The 27,352-nt window shown below is 38.7% G+C and overlaps 1 protein-coding gene across 1 annotated transcript; it reads left to right on the top strand.

Moving 5' to 3' along the window:
* The first annotated feature begins 367 nt into the window (after nt 1–367).
* On the top strand, nt 368–27,105 carry smc3 (structural maintenance of chromosomes 3). The gene is made up of 29 exons (XM_030727631.1): nt 368–544; nt 1,216–1,291; nt 1,468–1,506; nt 1,602–1,669; nt 2,025–2,096; nt 2,713–2,792; nt 2,890–2,968; nt 3,231–3,348; nt 3,853–4,028; nt 4,287–4,367; nt 5,354–5,518; nt 6,629–6,750; nt 7,180–7,393; nt 7,906–8,009; nt 9,887–9,986; nt 12,474–12,634; nt 13,042–13,183; nt 13,495–13,645; nt 14,140–14,292; nt 16,902–17,053; nt 17,233–17,391; nt 18,349–18,456; nt 18,765–18,873; nt 20,866–21,113; nt 22,923–23,135; nt 23,752–23,943; nt 24,471–24,648; nt 25,802–25,908; nt 26,413–27,105. Exons 1-29 carry the CDS (start codon nt 530–532, stop codon nt 26,482–26,484), a joined length of 3,654 nt encoding a protein of 1,217 aa, XP_030583491.1. The 5' UTR covers nt 368–529; the 3' UTR covers nt 26,485–27,105.
* Nucleotides 27,106–27,352: the final 247 nt, after the last annotated feature.

Here is a 27,352-nt window from a genome sequence, read left to right as displayed (position 1 = left end):
TTTTCATTAATTATTTTAAAAATTATCTGGATAATTATTAATAAAATTATTTGGATAATTATCAATAAATTAATTAGCGCTTTTAGTTTTAAAACTCCCACTGCCGGTCATTAAAACAATTTTGGCGCCCTGAACGCAGACGGCTAGACTGTACCAACCTTGCAAACAGGGAGGTAACTATACAGCAAGATTATCAAACCTGATGTTAACGTAGAAACAGAACCTAATCATAGATACATGCATGTTTTATTTTCATTGTTACCTTACGTAAGAATGATTTCGTTTCCACACACAATTTAGGGTAAGTATATTCTTTCAACCCCTTTTTTTCACAAAATCGTACGATCCATTCTATCCCGCCCCCGCCGCCATTTTCCATGTTATTCTTTCCTGCCTTGCAGTATTTTATGATTTTTAATGCAACAGTTTGATTGTTAAGTTCGGCTTATTACATTTGTGGCTACTCCAGCTTGGCGCAGGGAGGGTTTCATCTCCAAATTTGCAGAGGAGACGCCCTGCATAAGCAGCCATGTATATTAAACAGGTAAGCTAACGAGACCAGACTGGTTCGTGTTACCGACTGCTAGTGGCCTAATAACAATAATTAGGCCAGCTTACCGTTTTTCCACTGAATGATAAATATATTAATAGTGAGGCTTCACATAAACTATAACGTTGATTGGGTTGCAAAGCTGTGCATAGGCACTGTATAAACGGCACAAGTTGCGTAGCTATCTAGCTAACGTTAGCTAGCGCTATTTGAATTAGTATAGAATTCAATTGCCCGTCCCCTTCTCGAGATGCTAAGCTAACGCTACAAGGCTAGCCTTAGATTAGCGGATTTAAATACTTATTTTCACAATTGTTATAAAGTATAATATTGCATATCATGCAGAATATGAGAATTCACAGTACTGTTGAAGGCAAACTTGGTATGGTTGTGTTTAAAACCTTCAAAAATGTCCCAAATAAAAGTAGCGGTAGCCCATCAGTCAGAATGAACATCATTGAAGGCCCTGTTACCCATTTTTACATGTGATGCAGCTACTCAGCATACCCAGGTTACAAACGTTGAGTTTATAAATATTCCTGGACTCGGGAGAGGCGAGCTCCCTTCTTATACCCATATTAAATTACAGTGTGTCGTTAATGTTGCACTAAAATAGTTGATGTAGTGGTCTGTGTGTTCACGGTGGTCTCCGGTTTCCTGTGTAGGTGATCATTCAGGGGTTCCGAAGTTACAGGGACCAAACTGTGGTAGACCCTTTTAGTCCAAAGCACAATGTCATTGGTGAGTATGTGCTCATCTAAACCTTTCACTAATTATTTTGTATTGTACCCGAGTTGCTAGTCAATAAAGAAAAGAGCAATGAATTGATTGAATGTACCCAAGGGGTTTTTAGGATGCTTGTTGTGTTATATGGCACCATATCCTCATCTTGTTTGTTTTTTCTCGTCATCTTACAGTTGGAAGAAATGGGTCAGGAAAAAGTAACTTTTTCTATGGTATGAAGCCTCAAAACATGCTGCCATACAGAAATTAACCATGTCTTTGGCATTGTTGTTTGTTGTCTAAAACTCTGACTCTTTTTTTTTTTTAGCCATCCAGTTTGTGCTAAGTGATGAATTCAGCCACCTGCGACCTGAGCAGCGCCTGGCCCTGCTCCATGTAAGTACAGGGTAATGTGAGACCTACAACATTGGGGATTTCCTGGCTTAAAATGGGCCTTTGGTGGGAGGCTTCACATGTAAGCATGATTGGTAAATAATCAATTAATAAACTGACTCTGTGTCACCTTATATGACAGAAATCCGCATATTTTTCTACCTGTTTGATAAACAAAATATTTAATATGCTAAAGTAAATGAAACACCTACTGGCAAAAATGTTTTTTCTTTTTTTCTTTTTAAGTAAATTTTATTACAGTATTACGAAAACCTCTTTGGTGGATGCCAGAAGTTTCTCTGTGCAGGAAAACAAACTTAAACTATTGTTTAAAAATGCTTTTTCTCTCTCTCTGTAGGAGGGAACTGGTCCACGTGTCATTTCGGCTTTTGTGGAGATTATATTTGACAACTCTGACAACCGGCTGCCGGTAGGAATGACAAATATTTCATATTCATCCTGTTACTGTATTTTCTGCTTGATGGTTGATTCCACTATGATTTTGTTTAAACTTTTCCGTAGACCTTTCCAGTAATATTCAATGTTTTATGTGTGTATGTGATAGATAAAAAGTCCATTGGATTGGGCAGCTTGTGGCTAAATGTGCATATGATTATATGTTCTTTTCTTACTGCTGATATTTGTTTGACAATGAAATTTGCATACTTGTTTACATTGTTCAAGCTAACCTCAAAATAAAATTAAAAACTATAAAAGAAAATTACTCCAAAAAGAGCTTTAAGATTAGCAGCGTCACCCCCGTTCACTTGCTTTTGTAACAGGACTCTTAAACTTGAACTTTAAAACAGTCAACATTCTTGGTCCAATTTGAGTTGTTTATTTCACATTGAAGTCTCTCCTGATAACTGTTACGATGACCACTGATTGCACCTCACTGCCTTCAGTCACACAGTGCTTATTATTCTGATGATGAAGGCCGGATGTTTATGAAATCTTGCAGCCTGGTGATACTGTGGCACAACCAGCCAATTATCCCGCTCTGTGTGACTCTCAGCTTGACCAGTGATAAATACATCTCTCTCCAGATTGACAAAGAGGAGGTCTCCCTTCGCCGTGTCATTGGCGCAAAGAAGGACCAGTATTTCTTAGACAAGAAGATGGTGACGTAAGTATTGCTATGGATCAACTGTCTATGTTAATTTTGTCATAGCATATTACTACACACGTGATTCCATCTATTCCATGTACTCTTCTTGTTGCAGTAAAAATGATGTCATGAACCTTTTGGAGAGTGCTGGCTTCTCTCGCAGTAACCCCTACTACATTGTCAAGCAGGGAAAGGTGAGAGAGGAGTGCAGTGCCTTATCTAGTCAAATATACAATAAAACACCGCTGCCCTCACTAGTCAGCATCCATAATACTAATTGGTTAAACTATTTATGTTCCTTATTCTGTTGTGTAAAAATTCTAACAGTATTAGTAGACTAAAAAATTGGTGTTGATTTTTATAATTATTATCTCCCAAATTTTATTTTCTGATAGGAATATCTTACAGGCACACCAGATATTTAGAAAATTCACCATATTTTGCTCTTTCATACAGATTAACCAAATGGCCACAGCACCCGACTCCCAGCGTCTAAAGCTGCTGAGAGAGGTGGCGGGAACACGGGTGTATGATGAACGCAAAGAGGAGAGTATTTCCCTCATGAAGGAGACGGGTAAAAGCTTTTGAACGCCTTTCATTTTATACCTCTGTTGAATTATCTTTTTTTAATTTGTCTGTCTTTGAACAGTTTTGTTAGTATATTGCATTTGCTTAAACTAGAAAGTTTTGTACTTTGTATCGTGCACTGTTGCCTCACAGTTTGAACCCTCACTGGGGCCTTTCTCCCTCCAGCGTGTTGAGTTAATTGGTGATTCTAAATTGGAGTGAGGTAGACAAAGTGCTTAAGTGTATGGTGAAAAGAAATGTGCTATGCATGTATGGTTACTTGTAGTTTAAAGGTGTTTGTGCGTTCAGTAAGACTAAAAACATGCAATATAAATGCCACTCCATTGTCTTATAGCGCCACCAATCTGATTTCCATCAGTCACAGTTGTGCATGACCATAACACGTTTATTCATTGTTTATATATTTAAAAAAATCCCCCAAATTTTGTCCACCTTTTAGTGGAGAAGATTTAAAAAAGAATGAAAACAATCCAGTGTTTGTTTTCCTCAGAGGGGAAGCGAGAGAAGATCAATGAATTGCTGAAATACATTGAGGAGCGTCTGCACACCTTGGAAGATGAGAAAGAAGAGCTGGCTCAGTACCAGAAGTGGGACAAAATGAGAAGAGCTCTGGAGTACACCATCTACAACCAGGAGCTGAATGAAACCCGTGCCAAACTGGATGAGGTAACAAAGTTGAGAAAATGCTGAACCAAACATCCAAAAAAAAAAAAACATAGACTCCTCTGTATTTTGATACAGGTGTGAGAATGTAACCCATGATGGGCAATGGTACATTCCTACTCTTGCATTATGGACTTAATTAAAAGTGTGATGTGATGGGCAAATGAGTGATCCTTTTTTAAATATGAAATAATGCTAGAACCAGGTAGACTGTACTGCTTCAGTAACAAGATGTTTGTACTTTGTTTGGGTCCTTAATAGTTGTCCACCAAGAGAGAGACCTGTGGAGACAAGTCCAGACAACTGCGTGACGCTCAGCAAGATGCCCGAGACAAAGTGGAGGTAAATAAGGATAACCATGTCTAGGATTGGTGGGAGTAAAAATAACCATCATAGAATTGTATTTAAAATGATGTTAAAACATTTTATGCTTTTACATAATGTTCTTGAATGTTGTGTTTGTATTCTGATAACTGTTCCAATTTCATACTTTGTTATATTTAGGTAAGACTGAACTTAAACAACTATGGTTTGAGTAACAAATTCATCTGTCGATATTGTCAGGATTTGATTTTGTTTAGAAACAAATGCCGCGTTTCAACTATTACCTACTCAGCACGACTCAACATGGCACGGTTTGGTTTTGTTTCCATTACAACTGTGTACCACCTCAATGTGGGTGGAGTCAATTTAGCAACAAGGACAGAAGTCAATTGACGTAATTTGTATGTGACTCAAACACTGCCATTAGCTTGGAGACCTCCTGATACACTTTCCTATTTCTCATCTGCCACCAAGCACAGAAACCTTTGCACCTTGTTGGACCAGTGTTGATTTGCGTGTCTCCATTTACCTCGCTTTTGGGTTTTAAAAATGACACGCTTGATTCTGGTGAAGGAGATGCTCTTATGACTCAGCTAGTGATGACACTCCCTGGCCAATCAGTGGCATGCTATTCTTCGACATCACATTTTCAGATTGCTTGGAACCCCAGCTGAGTGGGTAGTAAAAAGGTACCTGGTACCAGGACCTAATGAAAAACCCTACAAATCATGCCAAGTTGAGTCGCGCTGTGTAGGTACTAGTGGAAATGAGGCAAAATTGTTACACTAAAGGTTCCAGAACTGCAGACATTCAGCCAGTAAAATGCAAGTAGAATTAATTTTTCTATATTATCTTTGCATCTAATATCTTCTTGACCTTTTTCAAGCAGTTAGTATATCAGCACATATCTAAATATATCAAAGACATTTTTGGATTGTTTTTCCTGTGGATGAGGGGGGGGCAATCTCATACCCTGTCTCTTTATTTTGGCTTCCTCTTTGTAGGAAACAGAGCGTGTTGTGCGAGAGCTGAAGTCTAAGATCTCTGCAATGAAGGAGGAGAGAGAGCAGCTGTCGGCGGAGCGCCAGGAGCAGATCAAGCAGAGGACCAAGCTCGAGTTGAAGGCCAAGGACCTGCAGGATGAGCTGGCAGGCAACAGCGAACAGAGGGTACGGAAGCCTCCCATCTGCGTCACTCCGAACATGTGACGCTTCACCAACAACACTCCCCCTGCCTCTTTCCCATTACCATCTCTGTATGAAGAAAAGGATGGTAGTCTTTACTGTTTTAATCACTCTTGTGGTATAGCCGGAAATGGGGATATTTTTCCACAGTTGCTTTACTTTTCAAGAATTTTGTCAAGATGTCTGTCAGGTTTTTCTTATTATTTAAATAAGTGAGTTATTTTAGGGTCTGTTTATAATAAGAGAAATCCCAAATCATGAGTTAGGCTCTGAAAAAAAGAGTAAAAAATAATCTAAATTTATTTAATCTAGAGTGATATGAATCCCAGAATGTCCAGATACGAAAAAGTAAACCAGCATATGACTTTATCAGCTAGTCAAAAAGCACTGATCAAAATAATTAAGTGCTTTAGTCTGACAAAATTGATAATGTACGGTTTTGTTTAAGGTGTTTTAAAGATATTTGCTTCATGTAATGCATGCTAGTTTTTAATCGCTTTAAACAATTTAGTATATTTTCCTATTTCTATATGTTACAGTGCGTCCAGTATTCATAGAATAGCCATATCATGATTGATTTTAAAACATGGCAGCCAATGCAAAAAATGTGCATTTGGCTTATGGGATGAGTTGAGAATGAAAACAGAGTAAGCACCAGGTTGCATATCAGACTCTGCTCACAGCTTCACTATACATCATCCCTGGCATGAGGTTTTGTGTACAGAGTTGGCATGGCTCTCTCTCCATATGGCCTGGTGTTTGTGTGCACATGCGAGTATGAAGACGATAATTATACATAACAGCTCTATTGGCTCAGTCCGTATGGTTCATGGTGGGTCCCAGGCAGCGTGCTGGCTAGTGGTTGGATTAAGCCCACCTGGCTACTGCTGGCACAACACCAGCCAAAAGTTATTGGAGCAAAATGAAAAGCCTCTCTAGCTACAGGGGACCCTGGTTTCATCAGCTTTGAGGTGGCTGATCAAACTATGGGGGGGGAGAATGGACAGCCAACACTTCCCACATTTAACTAGTTTCTTTTCTTAACCTCTCATTTGTAACATTTGTTGGAAAAATAGTCTGTTCTTGCTCTTCTAGAAACGCTTGCTGAAGGAGCGTCAGAAGCTCCTGGAGAAAATTGAGGAGAAGCAAAAAGAGCTGCAGGAGACTGAACCCAAATTCAACATGGTCAAGGAAAAGGAGGAGCGGGGCATCTCCAGGTAGGAATGACTCATTCTCAGCTTTCATTCACCCAGCGGCCGACGACTTAATGAGTCAGTCAATCCAAGTTAAATATATTTTGATAGCTGGAGATTAAATTAAATATTTCTTCACATGAAATATTTGTGAACTCTCTTACAAAGTATTTTGTTATACATGTTTTACAAACATTTGGATGCCTTAATTGCAGGAAGGAGAACCAGAGAAAACTATTCATTTTTTTTTTTTTTTTTTTAAATTGTATGCTGCATTATGTGGTTGTAACTGATTAGAGCAAGTAGAGAAGTATAGAGAAATGTCTGATGAACATGCACAGTTTGCTTTGGAAAAGCATGTTATAAACTATTGATGCTGCAGCTTGTTAGAACCAGTGTTTCAGTTTCTAAGTCTATGACAATGAACCCCCCCACCCCCTCTCGGTCTTGCAGATTAGCCCAAGCTACACAAGAGAGGACAGACTTGTATGCCAAACAGGGTCGTGGCAGTCAGTTCACCTCCAAGGAGGAGAGGGACAAGTGGATCAAGAAGGAGCTGAAGTCTCTGGACCAGGCCATCAATGACAAAAAGAGGCAGATTGCTGCCATCCACAAAGACCTGGAGGACACAGAGGCAAACAAGGAGAAGAACCTTGAGCAGTACAACGTAAGACAGTTCAGAACTCTTTCTAGAGGTTTTAGAGGCTGCTTTTCCAGTTTTCCATGAAAAAGAACTGCACAGGGAGTTTTGGTTTACTTTTTTTTTATTATTATTATTCATATTTTTATATTTTTGCTAGAACATACTGAGCTATACTTCTTTTTCCCTCAAATTTATTTTAGGAATTTGTGATCTTGTGCATATAACTTGAAGAGATGGTAAATTCTGCAGGGGAAAATAGAAATCTTCATTATAAACATTTTCAGACTTTTCATCATACAAAATGTGAACAATGAGTGCAAAGTTGATGTAATACAAAAGAAAAACATCTATCAACATGGCAATGACTGATACTTGGCTGATAATGTAAAATTTAGGAATACAATTTAATTTATTTCAGATTAACTCAAAATGAAATGCTGTGATGTATTTGGGTTGGAAAAGGTTTCTTCAGTTTTGATCTGATATCCTGGCAGGTTAGTGTGTCTGATTTCAAACTTTCAAACTTGTGTCTTTAGAAACTTGATCAAGATCTGAATGAAGTCAAGACCCGTGTCGAGGAGCTGGACAAAAAGTATTATGAAGTGAAGAACAAGAAAGATGAACTGCAGAGCGAAAGAAAGTAAGAACCTCATCTTTGGATGTAATCTTCATTTTGACCTTACATCTTTGAGTTAATTTATAAAATTCAGTCATATTTTGAGCTTTTTTTTTCTTTTCTTTTTTTTTTTTTTTTTTTTTTTTTTAATGTGCAGTTTTGAATATTAGATGACATCCTGTGAGGAAATGAAGCTTTACATAAGTGAGACCTACATCTTGAATTGAGTTGAAAGGTTATTCAGCTTTTCTTTAAGCCAGTATGCTATTTCCGCTTGGCAATTTGTAGTTAGATGCCAGTGTATTGTTTGCTGTGAATATCACCAGGCTTTCTCAGTCCACTTAAACAATGAGGTGTGTTTATGTAACACATAGGATGATACCTCGGGCCTCTGTTGCTGCAGTATCCTTGCCTTTAAAAGGTCCTTCGGGGTGGCTGAATTGTGTTGCACCTTTTTAGTGAAAACATCAAATATTGTTCTCTGCTTCTTGAAGCATGACAAAGGCACCATTCATATTCAGGCCTCTCCAACTATTATTAGGAATGACACTCAAAATGGATAATTTGCCTTAAGCATAAAAAGAGGTTGTGATCTTTTTTTTTTTTTTTAAACAGAATTCTATTAAATTCAACAAAACCGTTATTGCTGTCACAGTGTAAAACAGATTCCATGAATAGTTTGTCAGATTTTTAACTATGCAGCCTTCACTGTGATCCTCTGCTCAGCCTGTCGGGTGAGAAGGCAGAATGACAGCTGCAAGCTATTAGTAATAGATCTAAAAATGAGAACAAATGATGAATTTACTCTAACAGGAACAATGAGGTGGTTTGGCAGGGAATTGAGAGGATTTATTTTTACTTGAAGATAATGGTCACAGTCTGTATCTTTATTTATATTCATTTATATTTGAATATATATTCAAACTAGGGCTGCAACAATTTCTCGAGTTTCTCAAACAATTAGATTATAAAAAATCCATGACACAAATTCGTTGCTTAGATGCTTCATTTAAACTCTGCAGTGCTCAGGTGTGCCCATGTAAGCGGAGCAGCATTAAAGTTCTCCAACGCTGTGATGGATTTCTGTCATTTGGAAGAACGACCTTTAACCAACACGTTTTTTCCACACCTCCACTGCTCTCTACACTGTGTGTGTTGTGTTGTGTTGTGCTTGCTGGGCTGAGAATTTCAGTTGTTAGCTAATGGATGAGCACAGTTTGCTAGCCGGTGCTGCCATTAGCACTAGCGACGAGAACCCACAAATAGGCGGAGCCGTTATCGAGAACAGTGGAGCGAAAGGAAACGTTTTACTAGCGTAACCACCATTAAAACCTTTACTGGGAAACAGCTGGAGGACCTTCATCAACTACCGGATCAGCAAGCGTTAACGTGAAGAAAAGAGATCTTTGTAGCTGCTCCATCCACTGCTGTTTGTTTCACACAGCAAAAAATCTGCAGTAAATATATGGAAGTTAAAATATGCAGGTGAACTGTTAAGAAGGCAAGTATTTCTTATTTGATTACTCGATTACTAAAATAATCGATCGTTGCAGACCTATTTCAAACCATTAATCAGAAGCTGTGTCAGTTACATATTCCATTTCAAAAGGATATGGTCCTTAAAGCAGCACCATTTCCTTTTTTTTCTTCACATTTTTAGTAGGAGAAATACCCGATAAATGTAAAATTTGAGTTTCCCTTTTGTAGTTTGTATGTTTTACAAATATTAAAAAAAAAAACAATGATGAGTCAATGCAGAGATAAAAGATGTAACCCTTTATAAAAGAGAGTTATAGTTGGAAGGTTTTTTTTTTTTTTCCGTTAGTATCATGACTGCGCTTGCGTTTTAGTGTTTCTGGTGACATAAGTGTAACAGTGTGTGACTCTCTGTATCTGCCCAGCTACCTGTGGCGTGAGGAGAACGCAGAGCAGCAGGCCCTGGCAGCCAAACGAGAGGACCTGGAGAAGAAACAGCAGCTCCTCAGAGCAGCCACCGGCAAGGTCCGTGTCACTGTGCATGACTGCATAATTATTGACGTGCATAATGCAACTACAGGATCCCTAATGCTTCCACCTGGATGCAAGTGAAAGATGTGGCTGTGTGTGTATGGGCACAGAAATGGAAACTCTTTTTTTCAGAGGATTGAAAAGTAATCCTTTTACTTGGACACACACACACAGAGTACATGGATTTATCTTCCTCTTTCCCAGGATGACACTTGTAAGCCACAGGTAGACCTTCCATGCTGCACATATATTATAGTTCACACATGCACTTACATACAGAAGAGCTGTTAGAGAGGGAATGGGCAAGTGAAGATAAATCAAATCCCAAGTTAAAAAAAAAAAAAAAGAAAAGGTGCCTCACTCTCTAAACGAGCCCACCTTAATATGGCGATGGACTCACTTTGTGACTCAGCCAGTTGTCAGAATAGGTATATCAAATGGAATCATTCATCTACCTCGCTGCTGGCACCTTATGATAGCTAGCTAAATTTACATATGACTCACTCCTCTCTGCCTCATCCAGTCATTTCTTCTGGGCATATACATCAATCAAATATCACTTCTGAATAATGTCTGCCCAGATGAAAGGAGGCTGTGTTTAGCTTCATGGACAAATGTCCTACATTTATTTTTCTTACATTAGTCCTGGCTGACTCATCTGTCTCCAGCCTTTGATGGTCTGTATCCATCCCCTCACATTTTATATTTGCAGTGTATACTTCAGTGGAGCATTGCGCAATTGGGATAATACAGAGCTTTTTTTTCATGGCTCATACAATATGAATTTATTTTTCTACGCTGTTTTTTTTTTTTTTTTTTTTTTCCCCCCCTTTTATTTTGCATAGGTGTGAAGGTACAGCTCCTTCAAATTATGTTACTGTGAGCACATTTCCATCAAAACATTTTGTCATAGTTAGACTCAATCACTGTTGGCGTTCGACTTCAGCAGTGGTACCCTTTGTCGCAGATTCTGTTCATAACAGAATTTTATTTATTTATTTATTTAAAAAATTTTTAAAGATATTTTAGGCCACCCGCACCACAGGCATGGAATCATACATGATCGGATCTTTGCATTTTGTGGATGATTGGTTGTTGTGCAGAAGGGTGGTTTTCAGCTATATGCAACATGGCAGTGATGAGAATTGGCACCTTAAAGGCATAGTCAGCTGTTTTTTGAGGTCATTTAATGTAAAAAAGAATGTGGCACACACAAATATATGTTGATTAGTATGTGATTACGTCTTCCAACAAATTGTTGCATTATTATAAGCTTTGAATTAATCCACTAAAAATACATGGCTGCGGATGCTGGTTTGTGGAAGCCATAATGTTGCCCCACCATCTTGAATACAGTAGCTGAGATGGACATTGGCATTCTGCCTAATTGCATTTTATGTATGTGGGTAGAGACCGGCCACAAATATAGTATGCCAAAGGCAGAGACAAGAACTTGTGGACAATCATGTGCTGTGGAGGCAACGTTTAATTCATGTCTGCACCTTCAGACTCGAGATATGAAGGATCATACCTATGTTTTATCATCTGAGAAGGGGGTCCACTTCACCAAAGAAGCAAAAATATGAAAGAAAGAGACCACGCAACTGGCATCTGGATAAAATGTCATCTTCTTTCTCTTCACGTCAAGCCTCGTCTCCTGAACTGTAGTCAGGGCTGTAACACATAAAAATGCTTTAAAGAGTAAATAGACATTGACACATAGACAGCTGAGGTAAATAGCAGGCTGACAGCCTACACTCACTACAGATGGATGCTGGCAAGCGTTGCTTGTCCTACAGCAGCCACCGTAGCTAGGATTGTGCATTTGAATTTGGAGGGGTAAGAAAACAGAATTCAGTGAAATTTTACATACTGTAACTTTAGTCTGAGACATTGATTCTCAGCTGGTAAAGGGTGAACTTCCAGCTCCAGATTAGGGAGAAGTTTTTCTTGAGCTTGTTCACAAGAGGAGGTAGAGTGGGAGATTGACAGATAGAATGGTCTGTTGGGGTGAAGAGGGAACTGAGCAGGAAAGGCTGGTCAATCCGTGTTCTACCTACAAGCTGTGACCAGTTACTGAAAGAATAAGATGGATACAAGTGATCTTCCTCCCAAAGAGATGGGGTGAGGAATTCCATCATTTGGGAGGGGCTCAGAGTATAGCCACATCAAAGGAACCAGTTGAGGTACTTTATTTAACTAGCATTACTGGATGGCTCATAGGTGAGATGTTTCTGTGCTACAGGAAGGAGACCCTGGCGCACACCCAGGATGTGCTGTACAGATTTGCTCTCAACTCTTCTCCTAGAAGAGTTTGAGGAGGCTTAATAGAGTGGATCTCTGCTTAGACTGTTGTAACTGTTATTTTAATGTTTATGCAATATATTTTTATCATTTATATGGTCAAAGTCAATTTTTATCTGTTTCATATTAATCATTACTCTAATCATTATTCCTTTTGTGTCTCTAATGTTCCTCCAGGCAATTTTGAACGGGATTGACAGCATTAACAAAGTCCTCGAGCATTTCCGTCGCAAGGGCATCAACCAACATGTCATCAATGGTTATCATGGCATTGTCATGAATAACTTTGAGTGTGAGCCTGCCTTTTACACCTGTGTGGAGGTTACAGCTGGAACCAGGTGTGGATTGCTTTTAGATTTTCATTCAAATGTCTATGGAGGCTGACTTGGAAACAACACTTTTCAGCTCCACATCCTTTATTCTGCAAAATTATACAAATGTGGCCAGTGGGTATAAGGAGTAGGTTGTTATGTGGGAAGCCAGCAGACCAGTCAGAATGAAATATACATTTAAAAAGTTTGGTATAAAGTTGTTCACCTGTTTTGTAGTATCAGTATACCATATGCCTTGGGCTTTTTAAAATCAATTTCTTTCTTCTGTATCTTTAGAACCAGTTTGAAGTTTAAATGTCAGAAATGAGTTTTCATGTCTACTCGTGGAAACTCAAAGGTGTTGTACATTTTACAGATATTTTTTGCTTGTCGATAGACATGATTTGTAGTAAAAGGGACAACTTGTTTTTCAGGCTGTTTTACCACATTGTGGAGACTGATGAAGTGAGCACTAAAATACTCATGGAGTTCAACAAAATGAACCTGCCTGGAGAGGTCACATTCCTACCTTTGAGTAAGCTTGACGTTAGAGACACCGCCTACCCAGAAACCAACGTAAGTACCTGACATGAATCGCACCCGATACTTTTTATGTAGTAAATGTTGACTCTAACAGCAAATGGGGGATAAATGACAGCAAAGCAACATTTAAAGAAACGGTATTCATCTATTTTAAATACATTTAATCTTTTTTTCCATGAGATGTAGCAACTGTTTATTTACCCTTATTTAATCGTCTTCATCCTATTGGATATAATGTCACAATAAATGAGCACCCTCATTTTTTCATCGAGCTTGCCACAGACAGTTTTGTTTCAATATGTAACATTTAACGTGTATTCATACTGATTGTTTTTCTCCATCAGGATGCCATTCCAATGATCAGCAAGCTGCGCTACAGCCCCAACTTTGACAAAGCCTTCAAGCACGTGTTTGGGAAGACCCTCATTTGTCGTAGCATGGAGGTTTCCACCCAGCTGGCAAGAGCTTTCACCATGGATTGTATAACTCTGGAGGGTAAGCTTAACCTCAAGACCCATTACATCTTAAACTGTTTTTCAGATGAAAAAACTACAGATGAGAAAATAAAGGTGGCAGCTCCATCAAGAAGCTAATTTTATGATCAAAGGTGAATCAGAGAGCCTCTGCTAAGGAAACAGTAATGTGATTATATGGCCTGTGTTTTCGATTTACTGTGTCAGCCATGTTTGTGGCATGTTTTGTCAGAAAAGTTGCATATAAAAACTGTGGAATTGTCAGTTCTGCATTGTCAAACCTTTGTTCAGTTGCACTGTGGAAGATGTTAGGAGTGTTGTAGTGTAGCAGTTTTAGCACTTTACCCTTTCTGAATCATAATCACAGTTTCACTATACTTCAAAGATGTGAAAATATTTGGAAGTGTTTTCTGAAAATACCTGAAACCTGACCTGGCTTTGTGAAATTGAGTACTGGTTGTAGCCTTCCTATATATTCCACATATACAAATACTACATTGTTTTGTACCCTCCTAGGTGACCAAGTAAGCCACCGTGGAGCTCTGACAGGAGGATACTATGATACCAGAAAGTCTCGTCTGGAGCTCCAGAAAGACATGAGGAAGGCCGAAGAGGAGCTGGGTGAGCTGGAGGCCAAACTCAATGAGAACCTGCGCAGAAACATTGAACATATCCTTTCTGGTAAAGCATGTCATGAGTTTGTTCATGATCTCCATTGGGAGTACACGCAAACTTAGGTTTTCAAAAGTGCCTGAATTTTCAGAGAGATTTTCTGAAGGCTCTTTGTGGTACCAGTGACAGTGAATCTGTGAGGAATTTGGTATACATCAGAATTGTCTTATTGATTACTTTCTGTTTGCTGTGTTTAGGATAAGTTTAATGGAAAGTTTTGTGAAAGATTCACAGAAGTATCACTTAATTAGAAAAAGATTTTTGGCTCCCTGCTGAGACTTACCGACAGTAGGAAAACGGGCTGAGTCAGATTGGAATACCAATGAAAAAGGGGAGTGTGTGGTTCAAGACTAAATTTGAAAATGACTAACTTGACTAAACAGACACTTCCCACTTTGAAATGTTAGGAAATTCATAAACACTGGAGACAGGTAGTTAATAATCAGTTCCCATATCTGTTACCAAAGAAGATTTTCTTTCCCTTTTCAGGATAGAATCTCCTGTTTGTCTGAATGCTTTAAGTCATGATTTTCAGTTAAAACTAGCCTTTCCAAAATAGTTTTCATATCGACTTACTCTTAAAGCAAACTATGTTTTCTTCCTTGGGGTTATGTGTTTCTTTTAACCAGTCAAGTTGCAGTTGTAAAGAATTTAATAGATGGGCACCAAAGATTAGTGTAGATGGAGAGAAATGTGGCCCCTTTCTTAGTTAGTGAATATTATGCAGAATAGTTTTTGCACAACAATATGTCACCTTTGGCCTTGGACATAAAATGTAATCACTTCATAATTTTATTCTACTAGACATTGGCATATTAATTTTTCAGTTATGGTTAAAAAAAAAAAACAATAATTGCATTTCGGAGTAATTGTAACATTGACCTGTGACTACTAAAATCTATTCTAGTCATCTTCCAAATCAAGGAAAGGTTTGACAAATTTGAAGAATTTCCTGGAAGTATTCATGGGAGTTGGATGAATTGACAGCGGACTTAAAAACCATAATGCCTCTGACTATGGCTGACATCATCATGGGGATACAAATTTAAGTCTTGCACAATCAATTTGTCATGAAGTGTGTTGACAACAGAAAGAGACAAACTTTGCACATCTTCTATTTAAAAAGGAGTATTTGAATTTTTTTTTTTTTTTTTCACTGTGTTGGAGCTGTTCTTCTGTTTAAAAACTCACAAAACGTTAAACCACCCTCACTCAGTTATGCAGTGATGTCACATGGCTGAACCTTGGTTTTAATTGTCTATTAAATCAGTCTGGGTTGTGTAGCCACTTCAAGGTCAGGACACAGTGGCAGGGTTTAATCGGGTCAAGAAGGATTAGTGTGTGTTGGATGATATCGGCCAGAGCCATGACTCACTGCTGGACAGCTTGTGAGGGCTAAACAAGTGGATCACAGAGGATTTGTGTTTGCATGTGCAATGTATTTATGAATATAGTTACTTCCGGCCCAGTATGATTAAATGTCTGTTTGCACACCTGTGTCATGGTGTGTAGCTTCTCACTCAGTCAGTAAAGCGTATACTGCTTAGTCTGTGAACACCTGGTGATTACGTATGTGTGCGAGTCAGTAGGAGAAATGGGCAAGCTGATGACATGGTGCTTCACTTCCCTCCCCAGAGCAGTGAGTCAGAGAACTGATTAATTATTTAAGACACCTTGTTGTTCACTCTCCACCTCTGCCCTGTCAGTAAGCATGAGCTCTCAGCCATTTCTTACTTTAAGTTGGCATTCTTCCATCACATTGCAGTCAAAGTTTATATGGTTTGTATGTGAAACAAATTTGAAATCCACCTGATTTTAATGTGATTTATATTTAAGTGGTAATTCATCAGGTTTATTCATAAAAAATAAATCTGTTTTTAGAGAAGTTAGCAGCCAAATATCATCCGTTCACATTTATTAAATGGTCTTTTAAACATCTGTTTTCTCAATCTGCTCTGGTCAACAGGCAGGGAAATCCTCTTTCCTTCAGCCCTTTTTATATCACCACATTGATTGGCCTTAGTGTTCATTGAGTCCTGGTAAACCTCAGAGGCCCACATGAGGTTTGCAGTCCTTTGAAGATCAATAAGCCTGTCTGTTAAATTAACTTAATGATGAGCATGTGCAGCCCTTCTTAATCCTCTGCTTTGATTTTAGTGACACCTCCTTCCCTAAAAGCACAATCACATTATTGGAGCACTAAAAAGCCTACAAGATGCCCTGTGACTTTACTCATTATCTGATCAGTGTCTTTTTGTGTCTGTCACTGTGATTACAGAAAATTTACCAGGCTGAAGTTCATTTTTGCACAAAGGAAGACCCTTTACACATTTTTATTTTATAGCCAAATCACTTAAAATGGCAGATAATGACATTGGCCTTGGCAAAGGATCCAATCTGAGTACCTTTCCAGTTTGCTGCTTCAACAAAACTGCCTCCGTTGTTTAGGAACACTGTACAGTCTCAGTACTTGCAGGAAACAGTAGTAGCCTGTTAACAATGCATCTTGATTTTTTTAACACAGTTCTTAAGTGGCTATTGAAAGAACATTAAAATGCTCATCTACAGTAAAACTTGACATATACTTCCTTAATTGCCTTCTCCACGCATCAACAATGAGATTGACCAACTGATGAATCAGATGCAGCAGATTGAGACACAACAGAGGAAGTTTAAGGCATCCAGAGACAGTATTCTGTCAGAAATGAAGATGTTGAAGGAGAAGAGGCAGCAATCAGAGAAGACGTTCATGCCCAAGGTAGTAATATGCTACTGTTGCAGTGTATTATAACTTAAACTTGTATAATAACCTTGCATTCAATGTCCGGATGAACTATACTTAGTAATGTTTTACTTGGTCTTTGCCTCAGGTTCAGCCTGTCCCCATTATCGTCTCTTGATGCTGTCCTACTTTTTCTTCTCCTTCTTCCTCTCCAGCAACGCAGCCTTCAGAGTTTGGAGGCCAGCCTCCATGCCATGGAGTCCACCAGGGAGTCGCTGAAGGCCGAGCTGGGTACAGATCTGCTCTCTCAGCTCAGCCTGGAGGACCAGAGGCGTGTCGATGACCTCAACGATGAGATTCGTCAGTTGCAGCAGGTCAGTGGACATGCAATCTGTGTTTGTACATGCAGAATTTATAACAGTGTTTCTGCACTGTAAAATAACTGACATTGATTTACTATATAGAAAAATGTTCCTATGAAATAATTACTGCTGGTTGAAGACCAAATATTCTGATTCAAATGCTAAAACCTTCTTGGAAATATACGGTTGAATCTGAAATAGTGGCAGCATCCACACATGAAGTTCAGAGAATGTGCCGTTTACCTGCATTTGTTTCTCTGTGTCCCTTCACTTTCTGCCTCCTCCTAGTGTAATCAAATGATCTGACTGAGGTGAGAGAAGCAGGCAGCAGCTGTGTGTGGGATGTTCCTGTGATACAGCATTGTCCTGTCTTTCTCTTTCACGGCCAGCTGCTCTCAGCTCTCCCCTCAATGAACTCTCAGCCATTCTTGCTATCGTTGCGCAACAACTCCACCCCCACAACATGAAGCCTTTCATGTATGGTTCTGCTATGTTGGCAGTTGTCAGATTATATTACTCCTGGTTTGTTTTTATGGGTTTTAGTTAATATGCATTTGCTGGGACATGAGTGGGCAAAGACTTTGCAGTGAGAAGTGTTCCTTTGCAAAACGTTGGATAACTGCGGCTGAAGCAGATTTATGTATACACAATTCTTAGAAGGTTTTATTCTGTATAGACTGAAAAATTTATATTGCTTCCACCTTAGGATTTTCAGGATGGTGTTAAAGGCAGAAACTGTGCAGGCATTTAGATAAATGGCTATCACTCCTCGTGCATCCATCACTCTGACAGCATCATTTTGTGAAGCAGATTTCTTATGTGTTACACCAAGCAAGAAAAACCCTTTCAAATATTAAATTACCAGTTTCTAGTAATTTGATATTTAAATAAATTGCTGGTGTCTTGGTTTTCGACACATGGTGAAGACATGAGTAACTTTTCTGTATCGATCTCTCTGTCCAATTGCAGGACAACAGACAATTGTTGAATGAGAGAATCAAGCTCGAGGGTATAATGACCAGAGTGGAAACGTATCTCAATGAGAACTTAAGGAAACGCCTTGACCAAGTGGAGCAGGTACACTTTAAGCACTTGGCATGCAGAATATTTTTGTCACATGATCTATGTATGTTTATTTTCCAGCTTATTTCTCTATTTATAAAGTTATAACTGCAAGGTTTGATTCTTTGTTATCAGCTGTTAGAGAGCTTTCCGTTAATTAAATTGTGTTCTGTTATAAATGAAGTCTTGAGAACAGCTGACTTGGTTATAAGTAATGCTTTCATTTGTACAAATAGGCAGAGGGGTGTTAAACAACTGTTTATTATTTATTTTGATGTTCCCTCTTTATTTTATTTTATTTTATTTTTTTTTTAATTCCACAGGAGCTAAACGAGCTCCGTGAGACCGAGGGAGGCACGGTGCTCACAGCCACAACCTCTGAGCTGGATGGCATCAACAAACGTGTCAAAGAGACTTTGGCTCGATCAGAAGGTGTGTTTTTTTTAACTTGCTGATATGCTCGTCAATACGACTATCCATATGTTTGTGCGAGACATCTGGATGGATGTCAGGACAGCTTACACCTACTTTTTAATTTAGATATATTAACTTCGAGGGGATCCTGCTGGTGTATTTTTATTGGTGGTTCCTCTGTTGTAGTTGTTCGCTTTCAAAAAAAATCTAAGTATGTTTCACAGTTGTACAGGAGATAAAGTTGAATTTTTGAAGAAAAGTCAGACAACTGAACAGCTGATCACTGTATTCTGGACAGCAACACAATTTGTGATTTATATTCTGATAATCACATACAGTTATTTTAATAAAGTTATCAGTGTGCTCATTATAAATCAGGAAAAATAAAGGAATTTAAAAAAGTTATTTTCATGGCAAGTTAAAAAAAAAAAAAAAAGGCTTCTCAAGCTGAATGTTGCTGTTTTTGTGCATGTGTGCTCCAAATACTTTCAGTTCTACTTTTTCACAAATGTAAGTGCAATCCTTGCAGTGCTGAGCCCCGAATATTTCTTGACATTGACTTTTAAGTCTTATTTTTCATGTATAGCTAGACTATGGGTAAATATGTGTATGAACTCTGAAAGTAGTACTCATCACTGCATATTGTTGTTAAAATGCAAGCGACAAAAAAAACACAGCTTATCATTTTAATCTTGTATCTCTTGAGATTTTGTTTTAATTTATTATCTGTCTGGGCCAATTTGTTGTTATCAGCTGAGTGTAAATTGAGAAACTGTAGGATGCCTTTAGTGTGGTGGTACTGCCAGCAGATGGTGAAAATGGCTCTGATATGTTTGACTCACAATTTGATAATATGCTCTTGCACAAACGGCTTGGTCGCACATTTTTATAAATGTTCTATAAATGTGGTGCACTGACTCAGAGGTGATAAAATGCAGTTGTCAAAAAGCACTCGTTCCTGAATAGACTTAATTTACATGGATTCATATTTCATCATTGGCACTAACTAATGAAAGACATACTCACGGCATGATCCTTTTCTTAAGTAGGCATTATATTCAGTCATCTTCTCTTGACTATTGTCAGTTTTACCATTTTTGATCAAGTAAACAGTCTCATTTATTCTTTCTTTAAATGACATTGTCTGCGATTTAGTAGGCTGTTGATAAAAGACTGTAAAGACAAATGCTGTAATACCTGCTGCTGAACGAAGATGACACAAAGTCTTAGAAGCAAGTGTTGCGCTGCAGCAGCCATCCTGAAACTAAGGATGTACCAGAGGAGTTAACAAAATGATTAAAAATTGCTGCCCTCGCTAGCTGGCTCTTGTAATACTAGTCAGTTTAACTAACTACGTATTTCAGTGATGTACAACAGTTAGCTCGAAGATGTTTTGCACCACCTTTATTTCTCTTGTCTGTGACGAGTTGTAAATAAGCAAGGTGGACAGTAAAGCAGTTGGCAAATCTGCAAACCAGTTTGTTCTGCAGGTCTTTTCAGTGTGTGACCACATTCTGCAAAGGTGTGTAGATGTTGATCTGCAGCTAAAAGACAGCTGCAGGTTCTACACTGCCAGTTTTAGTTACTGTTGGCAAACTCATCTGAAAGTGCATTAAGTGTCAAACATTTCATCATTTTAAATGTTTCATCACCAAGGTAATTATGATTGGTTTAACCTTGTTATTTAGATAATAGATTGCGTTTTCTTACTTTTAACTAATGAACCTGAAATTCTTGGGGCTTTTTGGGATTTTTTTCAACACCCTTCAACATTAACTTTAATTTCTAGAGAGACCGGTACATAAAAATTGTACGTATGGAATTACCAAGTCTGATTTAAGAAAAGGCTCAAACATTTCACCTGACCTTTCCCCAAAATAAGGTTGTAAAAAGCTTCCCCGCACCATCTTTGCTGTTTTTCCAGCTGATTTTAAGAAGCAAATTTCAGTAACTTTTAAAACATTGTGTAGACAAAAATCTAACTGCCACTTCCTTAAATGCCTTCCCCAGATCTGGATTCTCTGATTGACAAGACAGAGGCAGAGATCAAAGAGCACATAAAGAGTATGGAGCGATGGAAAACCATAGAGAAGGAACAGAATGACGCCATCAACCATGACACAAAGGAGCTGGAGAAAATGACCAACAGACAGGGCATGCTGCTGAAGAAGAAAGAGGAGTGCATGAAGAAAATCAGAGAGCTTGGTTCTCTGCCTCAGGAGGCCTTTGAGAAATACCAGACCCTCACACTCAAACAGGTACATGCCCCCTCCAAACGCACACACAGCCCAGGCACACAAGCGAGCATGATGTTGTTACAAGCTTGCCCTTGCTTTAAAATTTCTTTCTTTCTCAGCCAACAGTAGAATTTTTTTTAGGCAGTTATTGTTCAGTGTGAGTTTATTCAAAATATGAACTTTATTATTCTTGAGGGAAATTATTGTGCATTTTACATGGTCAGTGTAATAAAAAGAAACTCTGGGTGCAGAGAGTCACAGAATAAAACAGTCCATTAAAAAAAGATGCACATAAAAGAAAAACTGTTGGAGTATGATAAGAAATATAAATACGGCATATCAGTTGAAATGCAAATAGACAGTGTGACACAGTGTTAATGATATTAATGCGATCAGCAGATGAGGTAAGTGATAATGGAGAGAGAGAAATCACAGATATTATAATAATTCACCTGCCCAGTAAAGAACAGATGGAGTAGTGTAAGAGTATGGTGTGTAAAAAGTGTTGTTGTGCGTGTGTTTAAATTTCACAGTTTTTTTAATTCCCCCCCCTCCCCTTCTGTCTGCCTGATGAATTTAGGTAAAAAATATATTTTCCCACTTGTGTATACTAGCGATTCAGTAGAGTAGAGGACTTTGCTACTGAAAACATTTGACTTGTTGGCTAGAATGCGGTTAAAGAGATCAGTGATAGTAAATTAGTGACCTGAAATCCAAAGTAGTGAGCTGAAAGACTGCAGTATCCTGTAGAGAAATTCAGTCTTACATGAGCAGTTTTCTTTGACACTTTAGCCATTACAACAGCAGCACAAACAATAATGAAGTGTGTTGAGGTCAGTCTTTATGCGCTTCTTTTTTTAATCCATCCAGAAATATCTGCGCATACACATGCAGCTAGAGCCAGGTCTCTTTAGGAATAAAGCCCAAGGCCATCACATCCCACCCACTCACCAGTGACTCAGACACTAGGGGCAGAGACTGTGTGTTGAGTGGACTTGGCTGCATCTTTGATAAGTGTCTGAGTGTATGCACTGTGTGTGTCTATGTGTGTGCTTTGTGTCAGTTCCCCTCCTCGACAATGCCAAAAATAGATTCAAACTTGCTCATAAACACTCCATATAGTTAATCTTTCTCCGCAGGACACTGCTTGGGGGCATGATGGTGCCATTGAGTGCAGAAGTAGATGAGAGGGCCATGTAATAATGGCACTTGCTCATGTTCCCTTGGTCATTAGTGAATTTAGAGATTGGAGAGAGAGTGAGAGACACTTTTGGGCCAGACTGAACTAGTTCTTAATTGATCAGGCTGTGTCATGTTTTGGATATGAATAGGATGTGACAAAAGACTTTCATGAAATGCATTTTGAATGTATGTTGGTCAGTTAGTTAAACATGTAGAACTGAAGCTACAATTGGCAGGATACAACTCATTTTCTATCATTATGAAACCTGTCCTTGAGTGGAAAAATAGTCTGAAAATATGAAGGCAATGAGCAACATTTCCTGGCTGCGTAGTTGTAACAACAAAACAAAAATGCCAAATTAGAGACTTCAGGTTTTAAAAACTTTAAATTTGAAACAAGCATGCAGTTTCCTACACTGTCTCTCTGTGTGCGTACCTTAATGAGTATTTCTTTTCTAAAATCTAAAATCATGCACAACAGATTTAAAAAATTGAATCTGTCTACTAATAAAAATGGGGAAAAAAATTACAAGCAATCTACAGTATAACTCTAAAAGCAAGCATATTTCAAAAGATACTGACTGACAGCACATCTGATCTTGCCTGGAACTAACGATGTGTTGCTTCCTATTTTTACCCCTCCAACAGTTGTTCAGAAAACTGGAGCAGTGCAACACAGAGCTGAAGAAGTACAGTCACGTCAACAAAAAGGCCCTGGACCAGTTTGTCAACTTCTCTGAGCAGAAGGAAAAGCTAATCAAGCGTCAGGATGAGCTGGACCGTGGCTATAAATCCATTATGGAGCTCATGAATGTCCTGGAGCTGCGCAAGTATGAGGCCATCCAGCTCACCTTCAAACAGGTACAGTGCAGCGCAGACTCTGATGAAAATCTTCAGTAATCCAGCTTGTTTTGTTTTTTTTTAACCCTTAGACCTGTAGTTAAATCACTCATCATCACCACATTTCCTTTGTGGAATCAGAAGTGATTGTATTTGGACAAGCATGTGGAGTGCTGACTTATCAGCTAAGGCTAGCAAGCTTCATCCATCAGTGGTTGGATTGCATTAGACAAACTCAGACACCTGCTTATTATTGCTTAGTAACACTCTAATAAAACAGTACACTTCATTACACCATAAACCATAATAAAAATGCTTCAAAAGCAACAAACACTACAAACATGGTTAAGTGGTCCAGTGTAGTGACTCCACTTTAGCTGAGGTGAAACCTAGAAGATGGCAAGAGTTTTATCCCTGAAGGAAGTTCAGTACTTATTTAAATATTTAATTATTTGAATATTTTACTTGCCTGTTGTTACCCTTATTAGTTTACTCTGTACAAATATACTTTTGTTAATCTATTTTGGTCCATTTTCTTCTTTAAGACATTAAAATTAGTTGTGCCTGCTAATAATGTCAGAGCAGTGTGACTAAAATTCACGTTATGTCTCTTCTTGCCATCTTTTCCTCCACTCAGGTGTCAAAGAACTTCAGTGAGGTCTTCCAGAAACTGGTGCCAGGTGGCAAAGCTACGCTGGTGATGAAGAAGGGTGATACTGAAGGCAGCCAGTCTCAAGATGAAGGAGAGGGGGGAGCAGACAGCGAGAGGGGCTCTGGTTCACAGAGTAGCGTTCCCTCAGTGGACCAGTTCACTGGAGTCGGCATCAGGGTAGGAGATCTTTTCAGTTCAGTTGTTTTATCTGCTGTTAGATTGACTTTATTTTTTTAGCCTGATTACCATTTACAAGTCACTTTTTTAAGAAATAAATGGAAGACAATCAAATGGGAAGAAGGTACCTTAAGTGAGCAAAAAAGTTCTGTTCTTGAATTTTTCACATTATATAAAATTTAGACATTTAAACAGTGTTTCTGAGGTAGAATTGTGCTTTTTAAATACCCTTAGTGTACGAGTTTCCTTGAGTCTTTGTTTGGAAACATGTGAATGTGTATTTCTGGACTGTTATGATTTCTGGTCCTCCCACACAGAGAAGAACCAAGGTGAGATTGGTCATGCAATGAGTAATGCGCAACCCTCTTAAGGCTAAATTTATCTTTATCATTATCAAAGCTGTTGTAACAATGCAGAGGATTCATATAACTTCATAAAACAGAGACTATAATAAAAAACTACTTTCTCTGTTTTTGTTTCAAGTAAAATTTGACTGCATAGTGTAATTTGATGCACGTCTTGTGTAGGTGTCCTTTACAGGGAAGCAAGGTGAAATGAGAGAAATGCAGCAGCTGTCTGGAGGTCAGAAGTCTCTGGTGGCTTTGGCTCTGATATTTGCCATCCAGAAGTGTGACCCTGCTCCTTTCTACCTGTTTGATGAGATCGACCAGGCCCTGGACGCTCAGCACAGAAAGGCTGTCTCAGGTAAAGATGAGTTATCTGTGTGCACACATGAAATTAAAGGAATTAAATATATAGGTTCAGTAGGCCTGATTAATAGAAACTTAAACACCAGTGTAATCTACCTAATATAACAGCATATTGGCATACCTCTATCTCTCCAGGCTCTCTTTCACCTGCTCCCTACTCTCACTACAGATGACATTGTGATCTGTTGTGGGTATGCTCTGGAGAGAAGAGGAATGAAAGTTAGTAGAAGGAAGATTGAATACATGTGTATTATGAGAGGGAGACAAATGTAACAGCAAGCTGCAGAGGTAGTGAAGGTAGATGAGTTTAAATATCTAGAGTGAACCATCCAAAGCAACAGAGAGCTGAAGAAGAGGATGCAGGGTGGATGGAGTAGGTGCAGACAAGTGCCAGGGGTGATTTGTGACAGAAGGATAGCAGTGAAGAGTGAAAGGAAAGGTTTACAAGATGGTAGTGAGACCTGCTACGATGTATGGTTTGGAGATGGTGACACTGACAAAAAGACAGCAGGCCAAGTTGGATGTGGCACAGCTGAAGATGCTAAAATTTTCATTGGGGAATGACCAGGATGGACAGGATTAGAAATTAGTACATCAGAGGGACAGCTCAGGTCAAGTAGTTTGGAGACAAATTTAGAGAGACAAGGCTGAGACGGTCTGGACATATGCAGAGGAAGGAGAGGGGATATATTGGACAAAGGGTGTTGTATATGGAGCTGCCAGCCAGGAGGAAAAGCAGAAAACTACAGAGAAGGTTCATAAATGCAGTCAAGGAGGGCATGCAGGAAGGACATGAAATAAAATACTATGGATGGGGCGAGATGGAGGCAGGTGATCCGCCGTGGTGACCCCTAAAGGGAGCAGCTGAAAGAAGATGGCAGCATAAAAAGCTCCTTTCAGCTGTGCTGACAATAAATAAAATTCTCTTTACACATTTTATGAAACAGAACTTTGACACTGCCAGAGACCGATTGTCCGACTCAGATGTTTTTAATGCTGGTTTTAAATCAAAGCGCATGTTATCTTAAAAGAACAGTTGCCAAAATATTGAAAAACAATGTGTAAAGAGCCACTGTTTATTTCTTTTAATTCATTATCTAAAAATTTTCTCTTGAAATAATCAGATCACATTTTGCTTATAATTGCAGATATGATTGTTGAGCTGGCAGGCCACGCCCAGTTCATCACCACCACCTTCAGGCCCGAGCTGCTCGAGTCTGCTGACAAATTCTATGGTGTCAAGTTTAGAAACAAGGTGAGGTCTTCCTTCCAAGTCTCTGTGTTTCTACCGAGGGTCTGAACTTGTCCAAATATGCTCAGGGATGAATCAGCTTTAATCTTCCCTGTGTGGGATCTTCATAATGCCACGAGGTCCCAAAATACAAATGCACTTGATGTATTCAGTGCCATGTGGTCATTTATTTTTTTAAACAGTAATAAGAAAAATAAGCCACATTCATGCTTCCACAGCCCAGACTACCAAAGTTAGTAGGGGAAAAAAAACAAAATCAATTTTCTTCACTTTAACTTTAGGATTTAAGGGAGAAAATGTAGTGGTGGTGACAGTGTTGTAACCATAATTTGGCTTTCTGTATAAATCCATTTTTATTAAATCAATAGCACTCGAAGTTAGTTTGTCTTTGTTCTTCCTCAGAGAAAATAGTAATTTCTCTTACATTTGTCAGCGTTTCTCTAAAAAAGCGATTACAGCTCAGTCAGTACGTCATTGATTAGTCATTAACTGTCTTTGTGTTTTTAGGTGAGTCACATCGATGTGATCACAGCAGAGCAGGCCAAAGACTTTGTGGAGGATGACACCACCCATGGTTAAGAGTCTTCTGCTCTTTATCATCTTCACGGTCCCTTCCTCCTATTCCTCCTCTTCCTCCACCTCTGCAGTGCACTGCGAACCTCCAAGGCCTCCAAAGCAGGCCCAGACAGAAATTTCCAACTCAATCCAGAAACCTTTTTATAGTCCTGTTAAACATAAAAAACACAGCAAGTCTGTGCTTCTTAGAACATTTTGAAGATTAGATATGTTATTTAAATAAGTTTAGAAACTGGCCATTAATCATATTTAGAGTTTAATCATCAAAGGCTGATAAGAAAACTCCGGAGGAAAAAGTGTGGCTGTTGAAAATCTTCAGAGGACTTGATGTGAAGCAGCCTCATTGCATCTGACAGCTAAGTGTAGTTACTTTACACTAAAAACAAAACAAAACAGGTCCTGAAGGAAGCACTTCACTTTCGTGTTACTGCAATGTTTTATTTTAGCCGAGTTTTGGTAATCTGTCATCTGACGTTAGAAGTGCCAGAGATGTAATCCTTCAGGATCTATGAGAAAGCAAATCCTCTTGTGTACAGTTGAGTGTTTTGATATGACTTGGATAAATCTTTGGGGGCCTTAGGCTAATCTGGGTGTGCGTTTCTGTTCCGACATTGGGAGGGAGAAGAAAAAAAAAAGTCACCGGTGTTCATTCTTACTCTCTGGTTTCTGTAATGTATACTCTTTGTACTCATGAAACATTACGTAAATGAGTCTGTCACAAAAGCCACATGGCTTAAAACTTTCAAAGGCTGTGGTTCCCTTTTTATGCTTGTATTGTCTGATTTCTGTTTTTAGTTCATTTCAGTATATCAAGTTTAATTCCAAAACAACAGATACCCATTTGGAAATCAGCACATCCTCCTAACAGATT

The sequence above is a fragment of the Archocentrus centrarchus genome, chromosome 1, assembly GCF_007364275.1.
Source record: "Archocentrus centrarchus isolate MPI-CPG fArcCen1 chromosome 1, fArcCen1, whole genome shotgun sequence".
Classification (NCBI taxonomy): domain Eukaryota; kingdom Metazoa; phylum Chordata; class Actinopteri; order Cichliformes; family Cichlidae; genus Archocentrus; species Archocentrus centrarchus.
Note: the sequence above shows the minus strand (reverse complement) of the source record. Positions and strands in the feature narration are given on the sequence as shown.

Coding starts and splice junctions, on each gene's coding strand:
- smc3 (XM_030727631.1), top strand. Junction 6,751..7,179: donor GAGGAGCGGGGCATCTCCAG/GTAGGAATGACT, acceptor TCGGTCTTGCAG/ATTAGCCCAAGCTACACAAG. Junction 7,394..7,905: donor AGAACCTTGAGCAGTACAAC/GTAAGACAGTTC, acceptor TTGTGTCTTTAG/AAACTTGATCAAGATCTGAA.